General features: G+C 42.5%; 2 protein-coding genes across 10 annotated transcripts in view; one reads left to right on the top strand and one right to left on the bottom strand.

The window, feature by feature from the left end:
* CEP120 (centrosomal protein 120) overlaps positions 1–11,468 on the bottom strand; it is a 74,749-nt gene extending 63,281 nt beyond the window's left edge. The window contains exon 1 of the mRNA XM_088652707.1: positions 11,324–11,468. The gene's annotated coding sequence lies outside the window, so the exon portion shown is untranslated. The remainder of the gene's footprint in view (positions 1–11,323) is intronic.
* CSNK1G3 (casein kinase 1 gamma 3) overlaps positions 11,445–27,269 on the top strand; it is a 51,472-nt gene continuing 35,647 nt past the window's right edge. For 6 of the 9 annotated variants that reach the window (XM_035099624.3, XM_035099623.3, XM_088652710.1 and 3 more), the window contains exons 1-3: positions 11,445–11,718; positions 17,233–17,305; positions 20,438–20,869. In XM_035099624.3, the coding sequence (XP_034955515.1) occupies positions 20,692–20,869 (178 nt within the window). In that variant the 5' untranslated portion in view covers positions 11,445–11,718; positions 17,233–17,305; positions 20,438–20,691. Of the gene's footprint in view, positions 11,719–12,455; positions 12,573–16,775; positions 16,799–17,232; positions 17,306–20,437; positions 20,870–27,269 lie in introns of those variants that run through there. The other 3 variants (XM_035099621.3, XM_088652708.1, XM_060280133.2) reach the window with 3 other exon arrangements.

Genomic DNA, 27,269 nt, shown 5'->3' with positions numbered 1-27,269 from the left:
CAATTGCAGTATAAGGATGGCAATGACTCCTGGTGTTTCACTAATTTGGGGTGTGTAGCCTGGATGAAACTTTTTTTTAAAAAATAAGTAAAATAACCTATAAACTGAGTCTGTCTATTTATAGCACTATGTGAAAACAGTATGGATTTAAAATTTAAATCACAAAACATCTAAAAATGGAACATATTTACACACTCAAAATGAAGAGTATCTGTTACTCCGCTGGATAAATAAATAAGACTTGGAAAGACTATTGCTGTATCACATGTAAACGAGACAAATCTGATTAGGCTCCCTGGAGTAACACTTACCAAATTACCTTTCTTACCAAAAGAGGAGCTCTTTTTTGTTTGTGTGTAAATTCTGGAACATGGACACAGATGAAAATAGGATTTATACCCCAAATCTTTCAAGCAGCAATATATATATTGGGTCAGACTCACAATGAGGAACGCAGTAGAAATCGTCAAACAGGAGTTCTCTAACAGTCTTTTCAACACAGCTCACATTACAAACGAAGAACGATTTGAGCGGCTTGATGCTCACAGGAATATAGAGGGATTCTTGTAAAACCTTGTAAAGCTATGGAAAGTACACTGCATGGATCTTCTACACAGAGCCCTCACTGATGGCAACCTCATCAATAGTGCAGATCTTCGTGTTGAGCTGGGCCCCCTCCGTCACATCCTACCTTCTGGAAATGGATCGCCACAAAATCTGCTGCGTGCATTCGCAAAATGACTGACGTCTTCCCAAATGCCTGGATGGCACCATGCCTTCTCAAGACGCTGCCAGTTTAGTTGCCAGCGTAGCTTCTCATAACGGGATCGCGTCAAAACACACTTGCAATCTAGCATGACGAATGAGAGGCTCCCATCACTTGCTATCCTATCCATCGAGAACGACATTACTCAAAAAAACCTTGATCTCTCAGCCACCGTGCAGTTTGCACAAGACAAAAAGCCACATTATGAGCAATGGCAGTGCACTGAAGAGGGCCGTGTCTTCAAGGGCATGTATGTGGTCCCCTAAACCATCCTTTCACAACCTGATGCCCTACAGGTATTTTGGACTACAACCTCACCAGCCCCATGCTGGCTGGAAGTGATGGGCATTATAGTTTAGAACACCCGGAGGGCACGAGGTTGGGGAATGCAGCCCTGTTCAATGGCTTTTTAAGTAGACATTGACTATTTTGGTGATTTTTCTTCTTCAAAAAATGTTTTTTTTTAGCTAAGGCTCAGCTCAGCGCCTGGAGGCCCCAGTCCTGCCACTCACCACCTGGCCTGGGCGGGGCCTGATGGGCTTTATAAAGGACTGTTGCCACCGCTACTGCTGGGCAGAGAGGGCTCCATTTTGTTTTGTTTTTTGTTTAAATTCCTGTTATATTTTACCTATGTTATTTTAAACTGTATTAAGGATGTATTCTTAGTTTTAGATTTTGATTTATGTCAAAATTGTTTTCTATTCGGTTGTGTATTTTTTGATGTGGTTTATGTATTGTTTGTGACTTTTGTAATTGTACTATTGCTGTATTGTTTTGATATTCGACTGGAAGCCGCCCAGAGTGGCTGGGGAGACTCAGCCAGATGGGCGGGGTAGAAATAAAACATTATTACTATTATTATTATTATTATTATTATTAGGCCTTTGTTTATGTTTCTTCCAGGGGTGCCAAATATGGGGGCAGAAGGGGCTTCAGCCCACCAGGGTGAAGACGGGACGGGTCATGTGACACCGAGTCCCCTCAATGTGGGGGGCAAGTCAGCGCCCCTGGTTTCTTCTGTTGCTTTTACTGTTATTTTCTGCAGTTCAATGGTGTTTTAAATTGAAAGCTACCTCGCATTAGGTCTTTCCTCAAATAACTGGATATATTAGCAAAAAAACCGCATTGATTTTTCTTCATCAGAGACAACTAACATGCACATTCTCCCAGCATCTTGTTTTAAACCCTATTTATCTGTTTAATCTACAAGAATTTATTCCAAACCCCCCTCCCCCCGGCAAGATAAATGATTCATAATAAATGTCCTTGGCTGTGCTATAGTGCTTATAATCCCCACAGTATTACATTAAAATGTCTTGTTCTTCCTTGTAGAGAATGAAGATGCATATGAACCTAACTTCTGTGACAATAAATGAAGCTGCAGTTCACAAATCACTAGCTTTCCATGACCAATTTAGATCACATAAGCCAGGGTGATCAAAAGGCACGTTGCTGTTCGAGGTATCTATAAAGTAAAGAGATCTCTCATTATTTGTGCTGTTTTATAATCTGAACGGAGTTGGTTATTGTGTTTTCTTGAATAGGATCCAGGATGAGGCATTGGCAGCAATCCAGTGCACAATTAAGCATGCTTAAGTCCCACGGAAAGAAAAGGGGCACAATGGGAGTTAAACATGCTTAACTGTGCACTGGATTGTGGCCATTTCCCATTCATCCTAGGACAAAGTAGGTTCTGACGTTCCTGAGCATGTAAAGTGATTAGTGGTACCAACGTGGAAATATTGTCTTTAAAAAGTAAAGTATGGCCATGCACTTGTCAGAAAGAGTTCGCTTAACTAGAACGGTTTCTAATAGTTAGCTGTAAAGGCAGTGGCGGAAGGAATGCCCAAACGGATTGCTGTTTCAACAACTATCCCCTGGTAAGAGGATGTCAATCATTCTTCCATCACTCATTCCAGAAGACAGCAGCTTGCAAGGTACGGTAAGTTTAATTAGCTCTCCAAGTTGCATCAGTGGGTACTGTCTCAACATCCCTCCTCAGGCCCAATCCTGGCAACTGAGACGTCTAATCAGAGGCTGATTACTACCCCTCCCCAAAGGTAATTCCTTAAGGATTCAGTTTTAATTTTCTTCTCTTCTGATTCCTGTTTGGGGTTTTCCTGATAAGTGGGAAGCGGGTTGTCATCTCAGGCCCTCCTGTTGCTTGTACCATGGAAGAGCAATTATAGTAGTCATAAGAGGTTAAGGCTCTCATCTCCATAAAGCCAATGGGTCCCAAGACATTGAGTTTGGGGGGCAGACACAGGTTTGCTTAAACCAGAGAGGATGCTGGCTGCTTATAAGTGCCTCCCACCTGACTGGAATAGCTATAGATTCCTCCTCCAGACTTCATTCGACTCCCCTATCCTATTCTTGGAGTGGCGACTTTGCCTGTGTACACATTACCATTTACTCCAGCTTCACTGCGCTCCCATCACTGGTATATGAAGCCAAGTACACATTGACACCAGCCACAATCCATATGTATCCTGTAGATTCTTGAGAAACACCCTTGTTTGATGCATTTCCCCTCAAACTAGCTTCTATCCAATATGAAAACATAGGTTGCGGTTCAGCTGGGGGGGCGGGTCTACATTCAGACGTGTTGTGTATGCGCAGGTGACAACATTGTTGGACAGGAGTTTGCAAGCACGGGGAAACAAATAAGGCAATGTGCCTTGAGTGAAGATATCCCTGTCCCCTTCCTTTTCTGTACAGCAATGCAAAAATGCAACTTGAAATGCAATGGGGGGAAATGGCCTTGCTGTGTTTTGAGTCAGTAATGTGCACAAGGACATGGCTATGCAGGCTTACCAGTATGTGGTTTCTGCCACAAACCTGTCAGTGCCACCACTTTGCTGATTATCTGCCCCCTTTCGCCTTGCATCTATGCCATCCCTCTTCCCCTCTCCTGTCTGCCCAAGGGATTTAAAGTTGCCCAAGGCTTCCTATAGGCCACATTTCCCACTTGGTCTTCTGTTGTAGCTGGAGGAGACAGGGTTGGCGTATGTGGGTGGTTCTCCACAGCGGTCCTAATCTTTTAATTCTTATCTTTTAAAAAAAACATCATTTCTATCAAAGGATTACTGGAAATAATAGCAGGGCTTTACCTCAGTGCTGCTTGATAACTGCACGTTAAGCTCCATGTTTAGGAAAAAGGTGGCCTGCTGTTTTCAAGAGGCTTTGGTTGTACAGTTAGACTGCACACCTTGGCACTCTTGTACAGCACATCCAGTTCCCCCCAAAAGAAAAAGAGAAATCAGGATTTGTGTGATAACGTAAGTGACCAGAAAATGGACTAGAAGGTGTGGCTTAACATTTTCTTGATGCAATGCCAGATATCCTCTGCACAAACAAATTGGAATGCATGTGCAGGTGAGCATCATATAGCCTTTGTGCAAAGAAATCAGGATGAACGGTCAATAAATAGGCCTGGAAGCGACCTTCATTTCCACAGAATTCACCAGTTTACTGCTGTTTTTCTGTCTCAGGAGCTTTTGCTCAAATCAACCAGAATGTAAGGAAGACTTGAAAAGCATATCCAGAGGTACCAAACTGGTGCCTTTAAAAATTATATGGGCATGATTAATTAAGCAGTTTTGGGTTCCACTGATTCCAGTGAAATAGACGCAAGGATGTGTTGAACTCTTAAATCAATAGAACTGAAAAATGCCCAACTTTGGCTGTATACATTTTGGCTGCCAAACCAAGACCAGAGACCCACAGAAATAATATGAGCATAAGAGGCAGAAAGTTACCATCTTCCGTATTTATTATTTTTTTTCCAAAAAAAGGGGAGAGTTGATTAATATTTACCCAGCTGTATTTGCTCTTCCAGCCTGGGTACTTCCATGTTTCTGAATTATTTCAAAAGCAGTCACACACACCTGACAATGAGACACTCCACTGAAAGGTACACCGATTTAATCAGCACGTACACGAATATGGAATGTATTAACAGGTAGGTAGCCGTGTTGGTCTGACGTAGTCAAAACAAAATTTAAAAAATTCCTTCCAGTAGCACCTTAGAGACCAACTAAGTTTGTCATTGGTATGAGCTTTCATATGCATGCACACTTCTTCAGATACACTGAAACAGAAGTCACCAGATATGACTTCTGTTTCAGTGTATCTGATATAGTGAGATATATACGTATAGTGGACTATATTTGTAGCTGTTCTTTCATTTGCAGTTATTATCTCCTGCCTACAGGTTTGAACTTTCCGATTACTTACATGCATTTGTTGCTGCTCCTGCCTAATATGCACTTTTGAGCTTTATGTATCAATGTTTCACATTACTTGCGCTGCCCTGATATTGGCCACAATCCAAGAAAATGATACGCATGAGCAGTAGAAAGCTATTCCTACAGCGGGCAGCTGCTTTGAAGCTTGCTTTGCAGCTGCTTATACCCCAGAAGAAAAGCAAGCTACATACACTTCAGAAGAAAAAGTGATTTTTCTCTGAAGCTGTACAAGTGAATCCAGCGGATGCTTCTGAGTAACTTCATGGCAAGTTCAAAGTATTATCTCAATTATTTTATTGTTATGAGTTGGCGGTGGGGAGTAGGCTGTATGCTGAGACCCTTCTAATGCCTGGGCTCCCTTCTAATTATCAGAATAGCCAGGTTAGCTTCCTGGGGTGGTGATCGCCTAGGTGATGGGCCATTAAGGGGAACAAAGGAAGTAGATCTGTGTGAGGCAGCAAATGGATCAACTCATGGATCATTAGAAGGACAAAGCCAGAATTAAGAACAGATATTTGAGAGTGGTGTGAGCTAAAAGAAAAGCAGCAAGCTGGGGAGAGTGAGAGACAGAGTGATGGTTGATTTCTATTTGAATCCAAGGCTGCAGGAATGGGGGAAAACAAGACCTTCTTGAGGTGTTAATGCTGTGAACGCCTCCATCTTAGGCTCAGGATGTGTGTGTATTGCTATTTTTCTAGAAAAAGAGTGCCCAGAACCCCCCTGATGCTCTGGACTTTAGTACTCTCATTATAGGCTGTACCATTGCTCCAGAGCTAGCAAGATAAGTCTTGCTTAACAATAAACCATGTTTATCTGCTCCCTGTCTATTTTCTGCCTCTCTTGGGAGAATTTCAGATACCCAAAGATTGGACACCTGTCTCCATGAAGGAAGGTCTCCTTCCATTTGGAGACTGTGCAAAGGACTGTTATGGGCGTAGCCATAGGGGGGCTAGAGGGGCAGCTCCCCCCCCCAAGATCAAGTAAAACAATAAAAATACTTAACTAACTGACAATCACGTCGGTTCTGCCCCCCACTACCAAAAGTCCTGTCCCCCCCCAACAAAGTCCTGTCCCCCCAACAGAAACCCTGGCTACGCTCATGGCCCCTGTCAGCTAATTAGACGCCCCCACCTGCAAAAGGATGGGTCAGTAGTGATTTTGGCAGCCCCCTCTTCTTCTGGCAGTTCTCTCTATCACAACCAGAATGGATTTTGGGCAGAGGAATAGGGGAAGAAGCAATGGTTGAAAACCATCTCTTCCTCGTAATGGAGCATCTAGGTAGTAGAGCTCTATTAAACACAGCTCTGGATCCAACCCAAGAGCATTAAAAAAGTTTGGGATCTGCCTCTTGCCAAGCATTTAACAAAAAAAAAAGGGGAAAGCAGTTGTTAGAAGCCAAACTAAACACAATCCTATATCAGCTATGCAAACAGAAGTGATGTTAATGTGAATCCTCCAGCTATCAATGTTTACTTATGGAGATGCTATGTCATGGATAGTTGAGGCCTTGGCAATGTAGTCAATGATTCAGTTATTTGACAATTTCCTTGCTCCGTTTTTTTCTTTTATGTGACCAATATAAGCATGTAACACACTGTGAGTTTTGTTGGAACTGATTGATGTTGCCTTACTATAACATTAATGAAACACTCTTTTTTAAAAAAGAAAAACTTTTTTTTTAATATGCACTAATATCGATCCTATCCTTTGAGTCCTCTGATGTCAATAAAGTGTTAAACTGCACATCACCCGCTTTGTGCACATATAGTTGTTAGGGAATTTATTTTATTTTCCAATAAACAGATCTGCAATTCATTTGTGCATGTCCTGGAGGTGGCGAAAAAAGGTTCCATCGAACATGCTCCCTTCAATAGGTAAGAGCCGTTTCCATGAAGACAGGGTTAGAGGTGAAGATATTAATGATAAATAAGGGGGAGATGGACACAGAAGATCCGGGTTTTAAAAATAGTCCGTACACAAACCACTTGGTTCTGGGCAGTGTGAGGACAAAGCGATGATTGAAAATCTGGATTTTCTAAGCGAGTATGGATGAGCTCTTGGTTTTGGTGAACCGTTGCTAAAAAGGATATCATGTTCATAAACCACAAACTTTAGATTAAATGCAATATTTCTTTATATAAAGGTAAAGGGACCCCTGACCATTAGGTCCAGTCGTGACTGACTCTGGGGTTGCACGCACATCTCGCATTATTGGCCGAGGGAGCCAGCTTATAGCTTCCAGGTCATGTGGCCAGCATGACAAAGCTGCTTCTGGAGAACCAGAGCAGCACATGGAAACACCGTTTACCTTCCCGCTGTTTACCTTCCTATTTATCTACTTGCATTTTGACGTGCTTTCGAACTGCTAGGTTGGCAGGAGCTGGGACCAAGCAATGGGAGCTCACCCCGTCACAGGGATTCGAACCGCCGACCTTCTGATTAGCAAGCCCTAGGCTCAGTGGTTTAACCACAGCGCCACCTGGGTCCCATTTCTTTATATAAAGGTATACAAAATTTTAAAAGGGAATCCCCCAGCAAGAATGAGGCAGATGATTTTTAAAACAAGTGATGATGCTTATAAGGAAGGGTATGTGAAGTTTTCAGGAATGGCAAAGTGAGATGGGAATTGATAACAGAGATAGCAAAACACTCTGCAGGAAATCATGGAAACAAGTTAGAAATCACAGCAAAATAAAAAAGTTGTTTTGAAGGAACCACAATTTGGACATTTTTGTTTATGAACAAAAGACTGGTTTCCATATACCAGTATTATCACTTTTTTTTAAAAAACAACACCAAACTAGCTCACTAATAAGGTAGAAGTGACTGAGATAAATGCCAAAAACACAAATGTGATTGAAGGAACTAGCATAAGCATAAACTGGAAAGAGATGGAATGAAAATGCCCTCACTGGAAAAACTAATGGAAAGTGGCTCCGGACTGCTGGTGAGTATGGATTTATGGAGAGGAAAGTGTGAGACAGTCCTTTAAGAAGGATGCTGCATGGCGCATGGCTTCCCTCATAGAATCCCAGGAACTCCAATTTCTCTCCCACAGATTAACAATACCCAGCACCCTTAACAAACTACAGTTTGTTCCCTCGATTCTTTGGAGGAAGCCATGTGCTTTAAACGTGTGTTGAGTGTGCTTTAAATGTATGGTGTGTATTTGACCATAGGTGCCAGACTATGGAGTGGAGAAAGAGTAAGCGGAAAGTTGCAATTTAGACAGATTTCTGCTATGCATAAAAAACTCAAACTACGGAGCACCATCAGAAAAAAAGGGCATTTGAGAGAATGGTTTAAAAAGAAAAACTCCACAGTTAACATTGTAAGAGTTTGTGCTCAGCATAAAAATGTGGCAGTCTTTAGTAAAAATTTGAAGGGTGGTCCTGAAAGAACCTTGAGTTGAGCACTCCTGAATTATATCCTTCCGATACTGACTTTTTCTTCTCTTGATACACTGCAAGGCCAAAATGCGATGAGTAAGCAGAAGCAGGCAGGAGCAAAACTGCCTGCTGAATATTGACTGTTATGAAGACAAATAGCTTAACACCCTGAAATATATGTGGAGCTTGTGATAAATGTAATTTGCATGTTATATTCATATCTAGACTGTATTCAACCAGTCTACAAGGAAATAATTAATTTAAGAAAACCCCCAGATGGAGTATTAAAGAGATTTCTACTAAAATTGTTTTCTAGACAAAAGAGCTTAATTTATTTTGCAGTTGGTATGTAGGCAATGCCGCCAAAACATAATAAAACAACCAGCAAAATTGCTGTATAAATATGGAAATTTCTATTGTTTTTATTCTCGTTATTTTACTGTTGGGTATTTAGCAGTATTTTACACGCTTTGGGGAACAGAAAAGCAGCCTATTTGTTTTTCAAAATCAAGAAACAAAATGTCCTTGCTGTGAAACCAAAGAACTGAATGGTTTGTAGTCTTGCATTAAAAAGAAGATGATGTATTTTGGGTCCTGCAGGATGTTCTTTAAGGTAATACTTGTAAATTGAACAGGCTGAAAACAACCAATAAAAACTTCTCAGATAAAATATGACGCTGTTTTGTACAGAAACTTTTATCCAATAGTACTAGAAGATCACCCATCTTCAGAAGGTCGGCGGTTCGAATCCCTGTGACGGGGTGAGCTCCCGTTGCTTGGTCCCAGCTCCTGCCAACCTAGCAGTTCGAAAGCACGTCAAAATGCAAGTAGATAAATAGGAACTGCTACAGCGGGAAGGTAAACGGCGTTTCCATGTGCTGCTCTGGTTTGCCAGAAGCGGCTTTGTCATGCTGGCCACATGACCTGGAAGCTATACGCCGGCTCCCTCGGCCAATAATGCGAGGTGAGTGCGCAACCCCAGAGTCAGTCACGACTGGACCTAATGGTCAGGGGTCCCTTTACCTTTATAGTTAAGTGTAATAACATGGTATACAGTATATACTTTCAGCAGCAAAAAAAGACCTAACACCACTGTCAGTCACCATGCTCAATTATTACTGGTAAGTCCACTGCCATTTGCAACAGAGTTCCCATAACATTAGTTGGTTTATTTAAACACATATATACAACCCGAGCCAATATAACCCTACAGGGTCTTATTTCTCCTATAACTGCAGCCTTGGATTCAAACAGAAATCAGCCATTGCTCTGCTTCTCTTCCTTCCCAGCCTGCAGCTTTTGCATCTAGGGTCACACCCTAAAACTCTGGCTTGATCTGTTGAGGGAAGCGGCCCCTACTCATTTGCCATCTTGCATAATAAGCCCTTGATCCTTGGTTCCCTTAATGGCCCATCACCCAGGACGCTAACCGGGCTTGAGCTTTTAACACTTGCTGGATTTAGAAGTCTGGCGCCCAACTTAACACCTCAAGCTTTGATTAAATTTTATCACAATTGGTTACAGAACAGGAAGCCAAGTAGGACAAGAGAATTCTCCCAACAGAAGGGTGTAGAAAGTGGAGTCCCCAAAGGACTGGTACTGGGACCTGTGGCTTTTAACTTGTTTATAGATCACCTAGAGTTAGGGGTGAGCAGTAGGGTGCCTGAATTGTTCAGGATGGTTACATAAAAAAGGGGATTGTCAGATGCTCCAAAAAGAGATCTTTAAACTGGGTGAATGAGCAGTAAAAGGCAAATGCAATTCAATGTAAGCAAGTGTAAAGTGGTGTACATAGGGGTAAAAAATATATCCTAATTTCACATGTATGCTAATGTGGTCTCAACTGATGGCGACTGTTTAGGAATGAAACACCGTAGCGAAAAAGTTGAATTCAGTGTTAGGGATCATTAGGAAAGGGAATGAAAACGAAACTGGCAATATCATAATACTATGGCACAACCACACTTGGAATACTGTGCTCAGTTCTGTTCATCTCAAAAAAGGATATCGGTAGTAGATCTGGAAAAGGTTCGGAAAAGGGCTCCCAAAATGATCGAGGGATTGGAGCAACTCCCCAATGAGGAAAGCTTTAAAAAATTGGGAGCTTTTTAGGTAACGATGAACATGATAAAGAGTTGATAGAGAACTTTCCGCCCTCTCTCCAGAACTTCAGTGGGGCTACCCTTGAGTAGGAATTGGCTGACCAACCATAGGAAGGTTGTTTACTTGCGACACTTCCAAACAAACAAACAAGCGGCGCAAACAGAGCCAGATGCATCTGCACTGCCGTGTAAAGGTCAGCGCAGCCACTGCACGCCTCCCACGGAACCGACACGGACTCCCGCGCCGAAAACACCCTTCCGCGCCCACTCCTCGTTTCCCACCGCTTCTCTCGTAACGTAGCACCTTGCCTACGTACTCCTTACGCGCTCGCTGATTGGCCGCGAAGCCCATCCTTCAAGGCGAGGAGAGAGAGGCGGCTCCGGGAGAAGAGACTCCACACAATCCGCTCGTGTGCCCTTTTCCTGCCCCCGCCGCAGATTCTCTCACGGCCCTGCCCGCCCCAGAAGCCCCTCCCCCTTTGCGTCACTCATCTCCCCCGCCCCCGCGGCCTCGGCACCTCCCACTTTGCCTACGAATTCGAGGTTGGCAGGGGAGGGTGGATTTTTTTTTGAGGGGGAGGGGTGGGGGTTGAAGAGAGAACAACACAAAAAAGCCCTCCTCATGGCCGGCTGGCTCGTGGGCGAGTCTCCGCCCACTTCGGCGTAGCCCCTCCCCTCCCCTCCCTCTCCTAGGCCGCCGGCCGGCGCTGCTTACTGCGGCCGTTGCCTGCGAGGCGGGGCGACGGGAGCGAGGCGGGAGGCCGCCTCCGCTTGCCGCCGCCGCAGCCACAGGGGAGACTTCCGCCGCTGGTCCCTCACCTCCCGGCAGTCTTTCGCCCTCTCTCTCCCATATTTCCCTCAGGAGAGGCGGCGAGGCGGGCGGCTCCGTGGCGCCTCGCGGCTGTTGTCGACCCCGCGAAAGCACCGTCCGCCCTCTTTTATTTCCCTGCGCCGGCCAGGAGCCGCGGAGACTCCTCCCCTTCCCTCTTCTCTCTCTGCCTTACTCTCCTCCCTTCGCCCGCTCGCCGCCTCAGCAGCAGCAGCAGCAGCGCCACCTTCCTTCCTCCTCCCTTCCCTCCCGGTTCCTGCTGCCCCCGCGAGGCACCTGCGCCCCTCCCCCTCCTCCTCAGCCGCCGCCACAGCGAGAGAGAAGGACAAGGCCGGAGTCGGCCGCGACCTCACCCCGCGCGCGAGACCTCCCTCCCTCCCTACAGGTACGGTCGCCTCACGAGAGCCAGGCGCCCACGGGTGTGTGATGGGGCAGGCTTGGCGATTAGCGGCGCGGGGTTCCTGTGGAGGTGTGTGTGTGGGGTCTCCTTGAACGGTACACAATGGGAGGTGGAGAAGGTGGTGGTGGCAGAAATATGGCCGTGGCGGGATTGGGGCCCTGCCTCGCCTGTGGATTGTGAGGCATGTTGCTTTTGTGAGGAGAAGGGTGGAGTGTTGTGTGTGTGTGTGGTTTTTTTTTTTTTAGGGGATGATTTGGAAGGGAAGGGGGAATCTCGTCCCTTGAGGGTGGCTGGGACTCCCGGAGCCTGTTTTGTGTTTCCACAAGGGAGGTTCGCTTCGAAACCCCCGTGTCCCAACTGGAGCTTATAAGGGTGGGGACAACGAGCGCTATCTATATACGTGGGTTTCATCGCCGTGAGTCAGTCTGTTGTTGTGCTGTGAATGGGAGTGTGGCGTGATTTCCACCCCCCCCCCGGTCACTGTGCGTATTTTTGTGTGTGTGCATGTGGGGGTGGAATTGTATGTATGTGCATAATACATGAGGGTAGCAGTGGTACGTACACACACTCACACACACACAGGCTGGCGCATCTGCCCATCTCCTTGCGGAGGAGTGTTAATGGGGGTGGGAGGCAGGGGCGACGAGGCCGAAGGCTAGCGGGGTTGCCTGCTCCTCCAACCAGAAAGCAGAAGGGAATTAACAACCTAATCTCTTCCCTAGGAGGGACCAGCCCTTAACAGACGGGATTTATTACCATGATGCCGCATGTGTGCGGTGTGTGTTGCTGTGTGGTGGTGGTTGTTGCCTTTCACTTCCCCACCTCCCCAATATACAAAGGTAGGGTGGTCCGTTTGGATGCAATGCCCATTTCCTGTAAGGCCCATATTTACTCTTTCTCGACTGCTGGGCATTTTCCGTAGCTGCAAATAATTGATTGCAGCCTTGTAAACAATACTTAAGAGGTCTCTTTTCTGTAGGCCTGCTCCTATGCCTCTGCTTGGAAGATTGGTTAATTAAGCTACTGTACTGTGCTGGCTACTGGATAGCCAGTAAGAGCGGATGGCATATACTATAGTATTTTATTTCTCTCTCAAAAGTTTATACGCTTTAAATGCAGTATGCGTTCAACTGAAGGTCTGTCCTATTAAAAATTTCTACCTGTGATTTTTGCATGTCATATACCTCAGAGCATAAAAACTTCTTTGTGTGAAATGTTAAGCTGGCTTAGACTACTTCTTTGTCTTTTGAAAAAGCTTCAGTCCTCAGTAATTTACTTGCTGTATGTGGGATCTCAAGAAATACCAGAAAAATAAGAAATCAAAATAATACATTCTTATCAAGCAATTATACAAATAAATATCAATTATGGATTTTCCTTTTGCTTAGTGGTAGGGCTTCTTTGTACATATCATTTTTTGCTCTTACAAGTTATGGAACTTCCTTGCATATTTTCTGAAACTGATGCTTTAAAAAATTGAGGGTATTCTGGTGAAAGTGTAGCATGAAGTAATCCTGAAAAGTAATGCTTGAGTGAACTTTTACAGAACAGATACTAGCACTAGTCTTGGAATAATGAAACTTTGGCCTGTTGTTCTCACATAAAACCAAGCTATAGTTTATTAAACCATTATTAAAACTATAGTTTATTAAACTATGGTGTAGCATTATGTGTTAATCCTGCCCAACAGCTTAATTATGGTTTGTTTGTTGCCAACAAACCACAGTCAGAATCTATGGTTGGCTTGTGAACTTTGGTTTGATTTAACTATGCCTGGGTGTTACATTCGAACCCATCACTCTACTCTAACTTTGGCTTGTTTCATAACCTCATCTCAAATGCTCACCAAACTACAAAGGCATGAAGCAAGTGCAGCTGAAAAACAATATGAACTTTGTAGAAACTAGACAGTTGGACAGTATAGTCTTGGTGACGCTTTCCCCATAATTGTTATTGGCATAAGAAACTAGTAGTATTTTAAGAAAACAACTTCTAGGGACTACCTGATCTCAGATGAATCCTCCATAGGAAAGACTCATCCTGGTTGCTAAGGGAAAAGGAAGGGTAAACGAGATTCTGAGGACTAGGAAGGGTAAACAAGATTCTGAGGACTAGGAATTAAGACAGAAGCCTCAAAAGTGCACCCAATGGGAAGTGAAAACAACATCTCTTTAGCACGCCCCCCCCCAATTTTTGTTGCCTTGGAGTAAAATACAGTGGTACCTCATGTTGCGAACAGGATCCGTTCTGGCGGCCCGTTCGCAACATGAAAAGGCCGCAACATGAAGCGCCACATCTGCGCACGCGTGTGACGCAATGTAGCACTTCTGCGCATGCGTAAAGCACGACGTGTCCATAACCTGAAAAGACACAAGATGAAGTGGACATATCATGAGGTATGACTGTAACTCACTTATCATCACAACTCTGACTTCTCATTGGCTAAAAACATCAGGCGGGAGCAGTCAGGCTGGTTCATCTCACAGTAATTGCTTAAAAGAATACTTGCACATTTTGCTGCATAACTTAATTTTTCTACAAAGGGGTTCAAGCAAAACTTTGCTGTTGCCTATCATTCAGTGTGTATAAGTAAAATGTCATAGTTGGGTTTTTTTGTCCAGCTCTCGTCCATAGTGATGATTGATCTCTTTGTCTTAACCCCCACCCCCAAGTTATGATTTAGTTCTAGAATTCTATACATAACATTCACCTTGGAGTAAGTACGATTGAACTCATTAGGACTTCTCAGTAGACATGCATAAGATTGTTAGCTTATTAACATTTCCAGAAACTATCTCTGGATACTGCTGACTTTTGGTAGGCATGCTAATCTTATTTATACAGTATAGCTAAATGAGTGAGAGCTTCAGATCTACACATCCAGACATATACATCATAAGAACTCACTTGAACCATTGACTTGTATTCTATTGTATTGTAAATATGGACTCTGTAGAGTGCCAGAAATGCTAAAGTGCCAATGCATATTATTAAATACTGTACTTTATATTGTCTCTGCATGCATTTATATCCACATAATATTGCTATGATGATAGTTCTGAATCACAATTTTATATAAGAGTTAACTTGTGATTTATTTATTCTTAGAAAAGCTTTTCTGTTACCATTCTAAATAATGTTTTTATATTTGCCCATTGTTTGACCACTGCATAGGCAGACCAATGATGGACAGAGTGCTAGGATTAAATGTGGCAAATTAACTGAAATCACTTGACAATTGGGTGCCTGAACCAAATCAGAAAGCTGTTGAGACAGAATTGCCATTGTGCTCCTTATGTAAAAAGACAATATTTACATTCCGTAAACACATTCCACATACCGTACACCATGATACAGTTGAAAAAATAGGCTACTTAAAAAAGGCATGCCTTGCCTAATGGAAAGTTCAATGGTTGATAAGTGTTTCACCCGGAAGAGTGTGCCACACTGGCTTGCTTAAAGTGGCACGACGCTAAGTGATGGTAAAAGGCCCATGTCTTCCAAATATATGATCTGTTCTCTAACTACATTTAAATACTTCATTTAGTCTGTTCACATTCTCTGTCTAGTCAGTTTCGTTGTATGGCTCCTGAGCTCTAGAGTCTAGTATACCAGTATTATGAGGGAGAAACATCCTTTTTATCCACACATGATTTTATGAATTTCTGCATATCCTTCCCGTTTTCATTTTCCTCATGTAGCCTTATAGGGCTGTTGATTCAGCCCTCAGACACTTTTGGTTGGCCTTTTCTATACTTTTTCTACTTTTACAATACAGTGGTGCCTCGACTTCCGAAGGTTTCGACTTACGAAGTCGGCAAACCCGGAAGTCTTTTCGCCGTGCGTGCGTTGTGCGCCTGCACAGAAGCGGTGTGCACGGTCTGCGCAGACGTGCAAAATTGCGCTTCACGCATGCGCAAAATGGACGCTTCAACAACCGAAGGTTTCGACTTACGAAGAGCGCCACGGAACGGATCGCCTTTGTAAGTTGAGGTACCACTGTATCTTTTCTGAGATGTGGTGACCCAAACTGTATATTATTTTCCCAAGTTATGGCCACATTATAACTTTGTATAAAGGGTTTTTGTTTCTAGCAGTTTTGTTTATAATCTCTTCCTAATAGCTTACATAGAGTTTGCATTTTTCGCAGCTGACATACACACACACACACAGGCAACATTTTCATTGAGCTATGTGTCATAACCCAAAGAGCTCTTCTATGATAAACCACTGCAAATTCAGACCCTATATGTGAAGTTAGGATCTCTGCAATTTGTATCACTGTACTCTTTCTTATAACTGTATTTGACTTGTTTTGGTTCTGTTCATTTCATATAGTTCAGAGAGATCCTTTTTGAGCTCTTCTTAGTTAACCAGATTGTGGGTGACACCACATTATTTGGAGAAACAAAAGCTAAGTCACTACTCATTTATAACTCCAGTTTGTTTATGAACAAATTTAAAATAAAAACTTAGTTGGTCTTTAAGGTGCTACTGAAGGAATTTTTTTATTTAAATTTAAAAGCACTATTCCCAATACAGGTAATTGAGTCACTCCACTAATTACATCATTTCACTGTGAATACTGTCCATTTATTACTACTCTTTGGTTTCTGTTCTTCAGCCAATTCCTAGTCCATACTGGTGAATTTAGTCAGGAGCCGTTGGTGAGAAACCTGGTCAGAAGTTTTCTAAAAATTCCAATATGCAATGTGTACTGGATCATACTTCTCAACAAGCTTTTTGACACACTCCAAAGAACCATAACAGATTAGAGAGACAGTACTTAGTAGAAACCTTGGTGATTGTTTTTCAACAGGACTTTTTCGTTTATATGCTTGATCATTTAAAATGTTTTCCATCAGTTTATCTGAAACTGGTGTTAATCTGACTAGCCTGTAATTTCCTGGCTCTCTGTTTAAATATTATACGTAGTTGTATTGATTCCCTTCTAGACCTATGAAATGGAAGCTGATTTTTAGTGACAGTAGGTGGAATTCAGTTGTGCCCTTCCCTTTGCAGAAGAGCTTTTGATCCATTGGACACCTCTGGTAACAGGGTGGGGGTGAGTCAATTTTTGTCAATACCTTCTTGCTCCTAGAATCCCCTCCATCCCCTTGGGGCACCCTTTCATAACAACATAGAATATGTTGCAGCAGGTTGCATGAGAAAGTGGGAATTGGTAAAATTTGCCTCCTCTTTTCCAAGAGCCTTCCACTCATAGAAGGACACAGTTGAAAATATGCATCTCCAAATGCAACTAGGCAAGTGGCTAAATGTACTATGTATTTGAAATTTTTGTGGAGAAATAGGCAAATAGAAGCAAGTCAAGGTATATAGGGAGTCCAAAGAATGACTGTTTAATAATCCATACTTCCTGTGGAAAATATATTTATTGTTGGTGTGTTTTTCAGTATCTGGCCACATGGATTTAAGTAGTCACAGCATCAAAATTGCTTTGGATTGATTGCTTATGTTAAATTCATTCTTTTTTTTCAGAATTCATCTATGAATAAAACAATGTGTGAATTGTGATGGGGGGAAATGTATCAATATTGGAACATTATATTGGGTAAGTGTGACTCATAAATTCTGTCTTTTTATAAGCAGTTATGGTCAGGTGTAAAAATTAGTGATTGCTTTCGATCACATGTGTGCAGGCCTTAAGTGTGATCCACTGTGGGTGATCAAGCTGCCCCCCCCCATACTGAATTTTGCTATTAAGGGGGAGTGTACCAAACAGAAGACACTTGGGGATGTCACTTGTCTTCCTCCGCATCACAATCTAGCTCCAGATACACCCACTAGCATGAGGCCTCCAGCTGCCTTTAGGAGCAAAGTAGTTTACCTCCCTTTTTATAGCTCTGTTATTATTTTCTTTGTATATTTTTATTTTCCTCTTTTTAAATTTCTTTTAAAATCTTAGTTCATTTCTCCACCACATTTCCCCTTTTTCTTGTTAAATTTGGAAGAAGATCTGAATCATGTGTCTAGCCCAACCTTTCTCAGCCTTGGGGTCTCCATGTTGTTGGACTACAGCTCCCATCATCCCTCACCACTGGTCCTGCTAGGGTGATCGAAGCTGTAGTCCAACATTATTTGGGGATCCAGGGTTGAGAAAGTCTGGTGTAGGGTCTGGAGAATATGTATTAGGAGTTTCAGGGAGGGGAGTGAAAACGAACAGCCAAGCAAAGTGAATTGATTGGAAAGAGGAGACACATTATTGTGTAATAGCTATGCAATTTGATGTTGGTTCTCCTAGCTTTCAGGTAGAAAGGTGAACTTTAACAAGCAATGCTTTGAAATGATGAAAAATTCAGAGACAAATTTACTATGGAAAAAACTACATGATACTATAGTAATACTAGGAGAAATCCTAGGTGCCTCTAAAAAAAAATCTGGCGCTGCCTAGAAATTTGAAATCTAGTTCCAACTCTAAACTAGTTTTTTAAATTTATATTGGCAATGAAATTAAAGTAATGATAAGCATCTGAAAATAGCATCATAGTACTTCTATGGTGGTGGTGTTTTTCTTCCTCTTTTTCATATTTATTCTTTTAAAACAAGTGTTGATGTCAGTTGTTGATAAGAAATAGGTTATTTAACATTTAAAACTTGGAAACTCCTTTCCTTTCTTTTGGAATTATTGGTCTCTGCTTGTTACATTTTGATGACTCATTACTTCACATATCAGAATTCACTTTCCTTTCATCAAATGCCTGCTGCTTAGTTATTCAGCTTGTGGGTTTCATTCTAGTGGGGATATGGCACTTTATAAACAGCACACTTTCCAGTGACAACAGGATAGAATTAGGGCTGTGGAAAAAATTGTAAGTTGTGCTCTACGTTTTTAGGCATTAAGGATTTATCCAGCTTGCTGTCAAGATGCTTCTCTAAATTCACCTTCCTTTCTCCAGAGGGATTTGGGACACTGAGTTTGGCCTGGAGATTGATTTAAAGAGGCGACAAAGAGTATTGTTCAGGGGCTGGAGGTTCCTCATTCCCATTCTGGAGGACTCGTCTAGAAGATAGATGTTCTGTAATTAGTATTTTGTTTTGTCTTGATTTAAATTATTGTTGGCACCTACCTGTCTTGACAGTGGAGTGCACCCAGTGGGTGAGGGAGTCAAACCATTGTTTTGGCAGCATCAAAGTGACCTTGCCAGAGCTCAAGCCTGGGGACTCTGCATGGAGGTCCTGGGCTGCCCAGCAGCCTTGCTTACGTGGTCCAAAGCAGAGCAATATGTTTGGTACCAGCTTGGCTGCAGAAGTTGCTGGAAGGAGCAGTATAACACCAGCCAACAGTCTTAGGGACTCCATTCTGGATTTGTGTAGGGTCTATCCTGCAAGGCAGCAGGTTTAGGATCAGTTTTCCTTCTAGATGGGCTCCCTTCCCAGGTTGAGGAGCCCCATCTGCCCCTCACTTCCCTCTATAGCATATGCAGAAACTGCCTTCTTGACTGTTGGACCCACTATTGGTCTCATCCTCTCGGCATTTCTTTTCATGTAGGGGAAGTACTGTTAAATTAGTGTTTTAAATATTCAACTTTTTGGCAGTTTTTGACCCAAAAAGTCACTTGATCCAAGGGTATTTTTGTTTGTACGAATTTTCTTTGTTTGTACTAATTGGTACTGCAGAATTTATGTACTGTATGTCCAACATATTTTGTAATGTGAACATAAAGAATCCTTCTAAAATTATATTTTACAACATCCCAGACACCTTTTAGGAAAGGAAAAAAAATTAGTCCACAATAGAAAGCTTTGCACAAAGTTGGATAGAGGAGGGCATTGAAATAATATATTAAAGTGGTACCTTCGGTTGCGGACGGGATCCGTTCCGGAGCTCCGGTCGGATCCCGAGGTTTCTGCAACTGGAGGGACCGTTTCTGTGCGTGTGGCAGTAGAACACTTCTGCGCATGCACACACGGCGAAACCCGGAAAAATACTTCCGGGTTTGCCGCGTTCACAACCTGAAGGATACGCAACCGGAGGTGTGCGTATCCAGAGGTACTACTGTACTTTGTTGCATGCTATTGATGCTATTATTTAAAGCAGGCAACCCCAAAGTTGGCCCTCCAGATGTTTTGGGGCTACGATTCCCATCATCCCTGACCACTGGTCCTGTTAGCTAGGGATGATGGGAGTTTTAGTCCTAAAACATCTGGAGGGCCGAGTTTGGGGATGCCTGATTTAAAGCCTGTTCTTGCTGGTTCTTGAAAATGTATTATTGCAACTTAAAGTGAAATATAGTTCGCCTGTAGGCATTTTTATATAATGGCTCCATCAGTAAACAATTTTAGCAGGTTTTTGCAACTTAGCCACGGGGAGCTTTAGCTGCTCTTGGGATGTGCTATGGCATGTGGTATGTCTACTTACCGGAATTTGATGTGCACTAATGTTGGAGCTCAGCACATTTCTAGAGAGCAGTTTGAATTTCATGACTTGTGTGTTTCAGACTTTACAAAGATTTACTAATTGGTTGTTCGCACCTGTGTATTTTTGTTTGCAGATTATTGTAATGCGTAGGTGATACATTTAACAACATGCACACAACTCTGATATTTTGTGAATTTATTGTTGAACCAATAAACAGTTAGTAAACTTCTAATCATTTGCTGTATGTAATTTATACCTTTACCTGTATTCCTTTGTCCTTACATGCTTGATTAATAAACATTGTTGTTCTTGTTGTTGTTACAGAAGCACTTTAAAAACCAGTAAATGGTGCTGATAGAAGATCTACAGAGATTATATTTTCCTGTAACAACTACGAAGGAAAAATACTTTGCGAATGGGATGAATACAAAAGCAGTGACTGCCAGCAGCAGCTTGCTGACTCACAGTAACTAGCTGGAGCACTCAACTAGTGATGTTTCCATTTCTACTTTACCGCATTTGAGCTTGACTGTCTTGAAAGGGGAAAGAAGTTCAAAGTGGAGTACCGTAAACTTGATATGGATAGCAAAAAGAAAGACAAGGACAAACTGGATGATAGAATGGCAAGGCCTAGTGGACGATCAAGTCACAATCCACGAGGCAGCAGCTCTTCAAACTCTGGAGTGTTAATGGTTGGACCTAACTTTAGAGTCGGGAAAAAAATTGGATGTGGCAATTTTGGAGAGCTACGATTAGGTAAGATTCTGCTCATTTAAATTAAGATACACATGCCTTTGAAACATTCAAGGCTGTACTGTATGATAACTTTGTTTCATTTCAAAATAATGAGGTCTGTTCATTTAGACTATAATACAAAATTATGAATGCTGGTAGTTACTGTAGATTTGTCAGCATAGTGTAAAGGCAGTACATTTCTGATATTTTGGGAATGTAATTTTAGACCCTTGAATGAATCTATGCCCTATGCTGTGGTAGGAATGTTCATTTGAGTGCATAGATTGCAGGTTGGCTCTTTGGGTACAATAGATTACCGAATATTGAACTTTGGATCTTCCGTCACCGTTGGTCTTGATTTGTGTTGAATTCCAGGAGTGGAAGTGGCATTCTATCTTTTTTTTACACTTTGGCCCTTATTTTCATGGCTATGCGTTTTATTTAAAGAATGGGTAGGTTTGGATTTAACAGTATTGGATTAATAAATAATTTATTCATTATTATTTTAAATAATAAGTTTATTAAGCCTTGAATGAGCATTGACGCCATATGCATCCCACTGCTTTCTTGGCCTGACCCCAGTATTTCTATTATGGTTTCTTTAAATCACTTTCCCCATTATGTTTGAAAAGGGGAACTGTAGCTCAGAGGTTTCCAATCTGTGGGCTGTGGATCCCTAGTGGGCCATGGAATTAATCACAAGTGGTTTGCAAAAGCCTGTGAAGACTGGGCATAAACTGAGCATCAGGCTCTTATCAAAAAATGGGGAGGAGAGAGAGGGTGGCTGTACTGGCACCTGCCCTGCTGCTGCAGCCATGGCAACTTGTAACACATAGAGAGTCCTGGGTCCCTTGCAGTGGTGGCTGTGCAGGGCTGGGGAAGGGACTGGGCACTGTTCACACCCATTTATTTATTTATTTATTTATTTACTCCTTCCTTCTCTCTGCCCTTCTCATTCTGTCTCTCCTTTTTCTTCCCTCCCATTATCTTTCTACCCCTCCTTGACACCATTGCAGCCACAGTGTCCCCCTCCCTCCAGCATTCTTCATTGAAACAGACTGCCCCTGGAGCCTTCCAAGCAGGCCCCTCTGGAGTGTGAGAGTGCATAGCACAAAAGCATCATACAAGGTGGTTCATGGACACCTATGCGAACCTTACTTCCAAGAATCTTGCCCGAGTGTGCTGGCTTACCACACACTGCATTGGAACCACTTTTGTCTTTTAGACCAGTGACAAGATGGTCTTTAACTTGCTTGCCCTGTTCCAACTTTTGGAACTCAGCACTGGAAAGTCCTCCTACAGGTGCCACCATGTGCTAGCCTCCATCTTCCCCTGGTGAATATTCCTCCCATTTTGCAAGTGGTTTTGAGACACTCTCCCCTCCCTGATTCAGGTAGGGTTGTATCTCTGAATCTCCTGCTGAAGAGGGTATTTTAACCATTTTAGCAACGCCTGGTGAAAGAAAGAAAGAAACTCATTTTAATAGTTCTCTGCCCATGACATCATTGCCCCCCTGGCAGTGGTGCAACCTGTGTCCTTTTGGGAGGCCCTGTGCCCAAGCTCCTTGGGGCAGTCCACCATGTGGGCCTTTGTGCCTGCCAGGCTGACATCACATCCCTACACATGGTGCATATGGTAGGGTTCACCCACTTCCTGCTTTACCCTGCTGCTGCAGAAAGGTACGGTTCAGTGTCCATGAAGTGGCACTCTCCAAGATGGTGGACCTGTGGGACAAGGCCAGAACAATTAGCATACAGGTCCTCATACTTGTAAGGTTGGGAACTAGATTACTTTCCTTTGGGACTCCCTTCAGTTCTATGATTATATGAACCTCTGCTATACCTTAATGTTGAGTTGCTGACTAGGATCTGAAATGAATATCAAATGTTGTTTTAATCCTAGTTAGTAAAGTGATGTTATTACAGTTCCCTGTTTCAGACATAATGGAGAAACTGTTTTAAAGAAATTGTAGAAGCAGCATAGAAGAAGAAAGGCATGCAATCCAATGCCGTTAATTAACTTGTGGTTTATTATGTCAGTATTGTTATGTCTGGACTAGTCAAATAATGTGCTAAATATATGTTAATTGCTACATTTCTAAGTTACTAGCTCAAAATTTTAGAAGCAGAATAATCATCACACTGGTTGTTCGAGCTTTTATTATAAATATAAACAAACACATACAATCAACAAATACAGTCTTTGCGAAGAAGAAAAAGTCCAACACGTATTGTGTACTAATTTCATTTATATAAGCTGTGATCAGTTATCAAACTGGAGGTATGGGGAGAGAATATTGATCATATTTGTACCCTTCTGTTTCTTCTCAATAACTTTGTGGAAGAAGGTATGCTGAAACAGTCACAGGCCAAAGGCCACTGTGTGGCTTCCATGCCTCAGTATGGATTTTAAATTTAGGCACATCAGGTGTTGAGTGTATATACTTCACTATTGCTCTGACACATTTTATTGAAACAAATTTCATTTTGACTTCAGACTAGCAGGCTAATCCCACTTTTTTTTTAGATGGCTGCCAAATTTGTTTCACATACATCAGGCATCCCCAAACTTTGGCCCTCCAGATGTTTTGGACTACAATTCCCATCTTCCCCAACCACTGGTCCTGTTAGCTAGGGATCATGGGAGTTGTAGGCCAAAACATCTGGAGGGCCGCAGTTTGGGGATGCCTGACATACATCTTTAAATTTATCCATGTCTTACAATTGGTAAAGGGAATACTTTCTATAAAGTGGTCTTCTGTAATGAAATGAATAAGAGCAAGCCATACTATCTAAGCACATGTACCAGTGCCATCTGTATTGCACTAGTGCCTAAAAGAACATCTGTCTTGGAAGCTGTCTTCATCATACTCCCAAACTGACTCTCATTTCACCAAATGTAAAATGCAGCCTTCCCAACAAGCCCACAAATTACTAGCCTGCTACTGACATCAGGGGCTGACATCAGAGGGTCATGCTTTATGTGAAAGAAATACGTCAGCACAATACAAATAAAACTACAGGTTTATTTTTTATGCCATGTGTAGATAATAGTGGGGTTCACTCCTCCATGTCCAGCATAGAAGTGCATCCCACGGGATGAGACAAATAGCACATCCCTTGGTTTCTGTACTGGATTTGGAGAAGGGTACTTTTTATATTCCATGCCACATGCAAACACATGCAGGGGGCTACTAGTGAATAGGATAGAGCAGGGGTCCCCAGACTACGGCCCCCAGGCCGGATGCGGCCCAATTGGCCTCCCAATCCGGCCCGCGACAACCCCCGCTGCCGCCGCCCACTCTTGCGGCGCGCTGCGCGGCGGCGCACTTCCAGATCGGGAAAAAAATGCCGAAAATCGTTTCTGCGCATGTGTATGGGCCTCTCCCAACCCAGAAGAGGTCATTTCCGGTGCACTTCTGGGTCGGGGGAGGTGCACTTCCGGGTCGGGGGAGGCCATACGCATGCGCACAAACAATTTTCGGCGATTTTTCCCGGCCTGGAAGCGCGCCACCGCGCCAGTAAATGGGTGTGCACATGCGCACTGGCGCGCACTCCCCCACCCTCCGGCCCACTGTGCGTGCACTCTCCGGCCCGAAGGCGGGTAAGTCTGGGGACCCCTGGGATAGAGTGTTCCATCTTTCTGTCTGGATGCCCTTTTGAACTCTACACTGGATGTAGAGGCAGCAAAGTACTCTCTTCCAGATCTAGCATTGAAACAGAAGAGGCTGATAGAGGGAGGATTGGGTAGAGAGCTTCATCTCTCCGCCTTTAGACCACAGCTCATTCATTCACTTGCATGTTGCCTATGATATGTTTTGTTTTAGTAAATATTTTTGTTCCGCATATAAGACATACAGCAGAAACCTATGCCTATTACGGGGAAGCAAATTCCACTGTGTTCAGTGGAACTTGCTCCCTAGTAAATGTGTTTAGATTTAGAAACTAAAAGCTTTAGTATATTTTTTCTTCAGAGTATGATTAATGATAAAGCTAATGAAAGGGCTCTGCTCCAACTCCTTAAGGAGCTCTAGCTCCACATTTCTCATAACCTTTGAGGCTATGATTGAGCAGCTGCTCATGAAGGCAGGAAACAGCTGGCTCACCTATGCTACTTTCTACCATTTCTTAAAGAAGCCATGAGCCAATAAAATACTCTTTTCTGGTTCACAAAATTTCTCCCATTTTAACTGTAAAATACTTTGTTGACACACCAGTTAGCAAAAAAGAAAAACAGATTCATTACATCACAGCAATAACATACAGATTGTCCCAATCATTTCAGTAGTCAGGATTACATTATTTCTCCCACAGCCGTGCCAGTAGCCCTCAAGGATGAAAGACTCTGATGGTGGATATAACTGTGAGCAAAATATTCACCTGTTACTGACACAAGAATAAGTCCAAGCAGTAGAGGGCCATGTTTATTTTTGGCAGCTACCATGATGTGACAAAATTGTATTACCTGAACCCAATATGACTATCATCTGAGATTATGGTTTATGGGGCAGGTGTCTGGCAGGAAAAATGAGTAACTCTTTTTGGATGATGTCGGCATTTATCTAGCCTCTTGCTTCACGCTAAAAGCGTCATAGTGATTCTAACTATTTGTTGTTATTTATAGATAAAATAGCAAAGTGTCATTGATAGTGGAAGGCTTGATGATTATTTTTGTTGTTGTCATCTTGCCTTTCTATAAACCTCAAATAGCTTTAGGTTTTGACTATATACTGAAACATTGATTAATGGAACATATAGTTAATAAACTAAATTTTGGAAGGGATGAACTTCAGTAGTTCTATCTAACATTAAAATACGGTATATGCTGAACTGGTCACTTATTTAAAATAATTGCCCATCAAAGTTAAGTGCTCCTGCGGATATGTCAATAAGTAGTGTCCCTGAGATTTTTGTTTTTGTACTCATAGATTGCACAGTGGGGATGGACTTGTAATTGTAAAGTTGTGGAGTCTACTCTGTGTAACTGGACTAATGTTTCCTGTTTGAGTTGTTTTGTTGTCATACTGTACTGAAACTACGGTACAAATTATTGGGATAAAAAAGTGCTCCTCATTGGCTTAGAAATATCCACATTTGTTTCAGTTCTAGAAATAGAAAAGTAAATCCAGCTAAAATACAATTTATGATCATTGATAATAATAATAATAATAATAATAATAATAATAATTTATTTATACCCCGCCCATCTGGCCGGGTTCCCCCAGCCACTCTGGGCGGCTTCCAACAAAACAGAAATTCTAAAATACAGAGATCCCATCTTGTCCTTTCAAGTTAAGCTACTCGTGGAGCAGTTAAGTGGCATAAACAGCATTGGGAAAAATAGGCAAAGTCTGTCTTTCTGTTGGAATGCGTAACTTTATGTTAATAAGTGCAATGTTCTGATATTTTTACTTTACATTAGTGAAGAAAAAAGTAACCCCTCCCCTGTTGTTTAGTTAGAACTCTGCAATCCTTTAACTACGGTACATTTTGTAATATCTCTATATAATTTTAATTAAAGGGCAGCAAACATCTTAGGGAAAATTGTGTTGATATGAGTTGTAATTAAACACTTTAATCATGGCTTTACAGTTTAAGAGGGTTATAAGGTCATTAAGAGGGTTATAAGGGACCCAGGTGGCGCTGTGGGTTAATCCACAGAGTCTAGGGCTTGCTGATCAGAAGGTCGGCGGTTCGAATCCCTGCAACGGGGTGAGCTCCCGTTGCTTGGTCCCAGCTCCTGCCCACCTAGCAGTTCGAAAGCACATTAAAGTGCAAGTAGATATATAGGGACCGCTCCGGCGGGAAGGTAAACAGCGTTTCCGTGTGCTGCTCTGGTTTGCCAGAAGCAGCTTTGTCATGCTGGCCACATGACCCGGAAGCTGTCTGCGGACAAACGCTGGCTCCCTCGGTCTATAGAGCGAAATGAGCGCCGCAACCCCAGAGTCGGACACGACTGGACCTGATGCTCAGGGGCCCCCTAAGGTCATTAACTTGTTTAGGTTTGCTTATTGTTCGTACTGGAATGATTTTCAGAAATTGTTTATGGTCGATTAAACAATTAATAAACAGTGTATGTTCAAAATAATCAGTTAAGCTTCTTTAAACTGTATTGTATTTCATTTGTTCATAGTTCATCATTGTGTGTTAATAAAATGTAGATACGATTATACACTTACTATGGCTTGGATCCTAAACTGCCCCTTCATTTATGTAAGGCCAGGGGGGGCACTTGCAACAGATTCCTGTGCATCCCATAAACCATTCCCATTTCTCATCCAATTTCCAAAATAGATTTTATTTCAGCACTGGTGTCTGCAAGGGGGGGAGTGAGAGATCCCCTAAGCGTTGTGATTTTGTGTGTGGTGTGATTTTCTGTGTGTGTAATTGTTAGTTCCCATCCGTATAAACTAAAAGAGGCT

This window comes from Zootoca vivipara, chromosome 10 (assembly GCF_965207765.1).
Source record: "Zootoca vivipara chromosome 10, rZooViv2.hap1.1, whole genome shotgun sequence".
Classification (NCBI taxonomy): domain Eukaryota; kingdom Metazoa; phylum Chordata; class Lepidosauria; order Squamata; family Lacertidae; genus Zootoca; species Zootoca vivipara.
The sequence above is the reverse complement of the archived record's forward strand: the minus strand, read 5'-3'. Positions and strand labels throughout refer to the sequence as shown.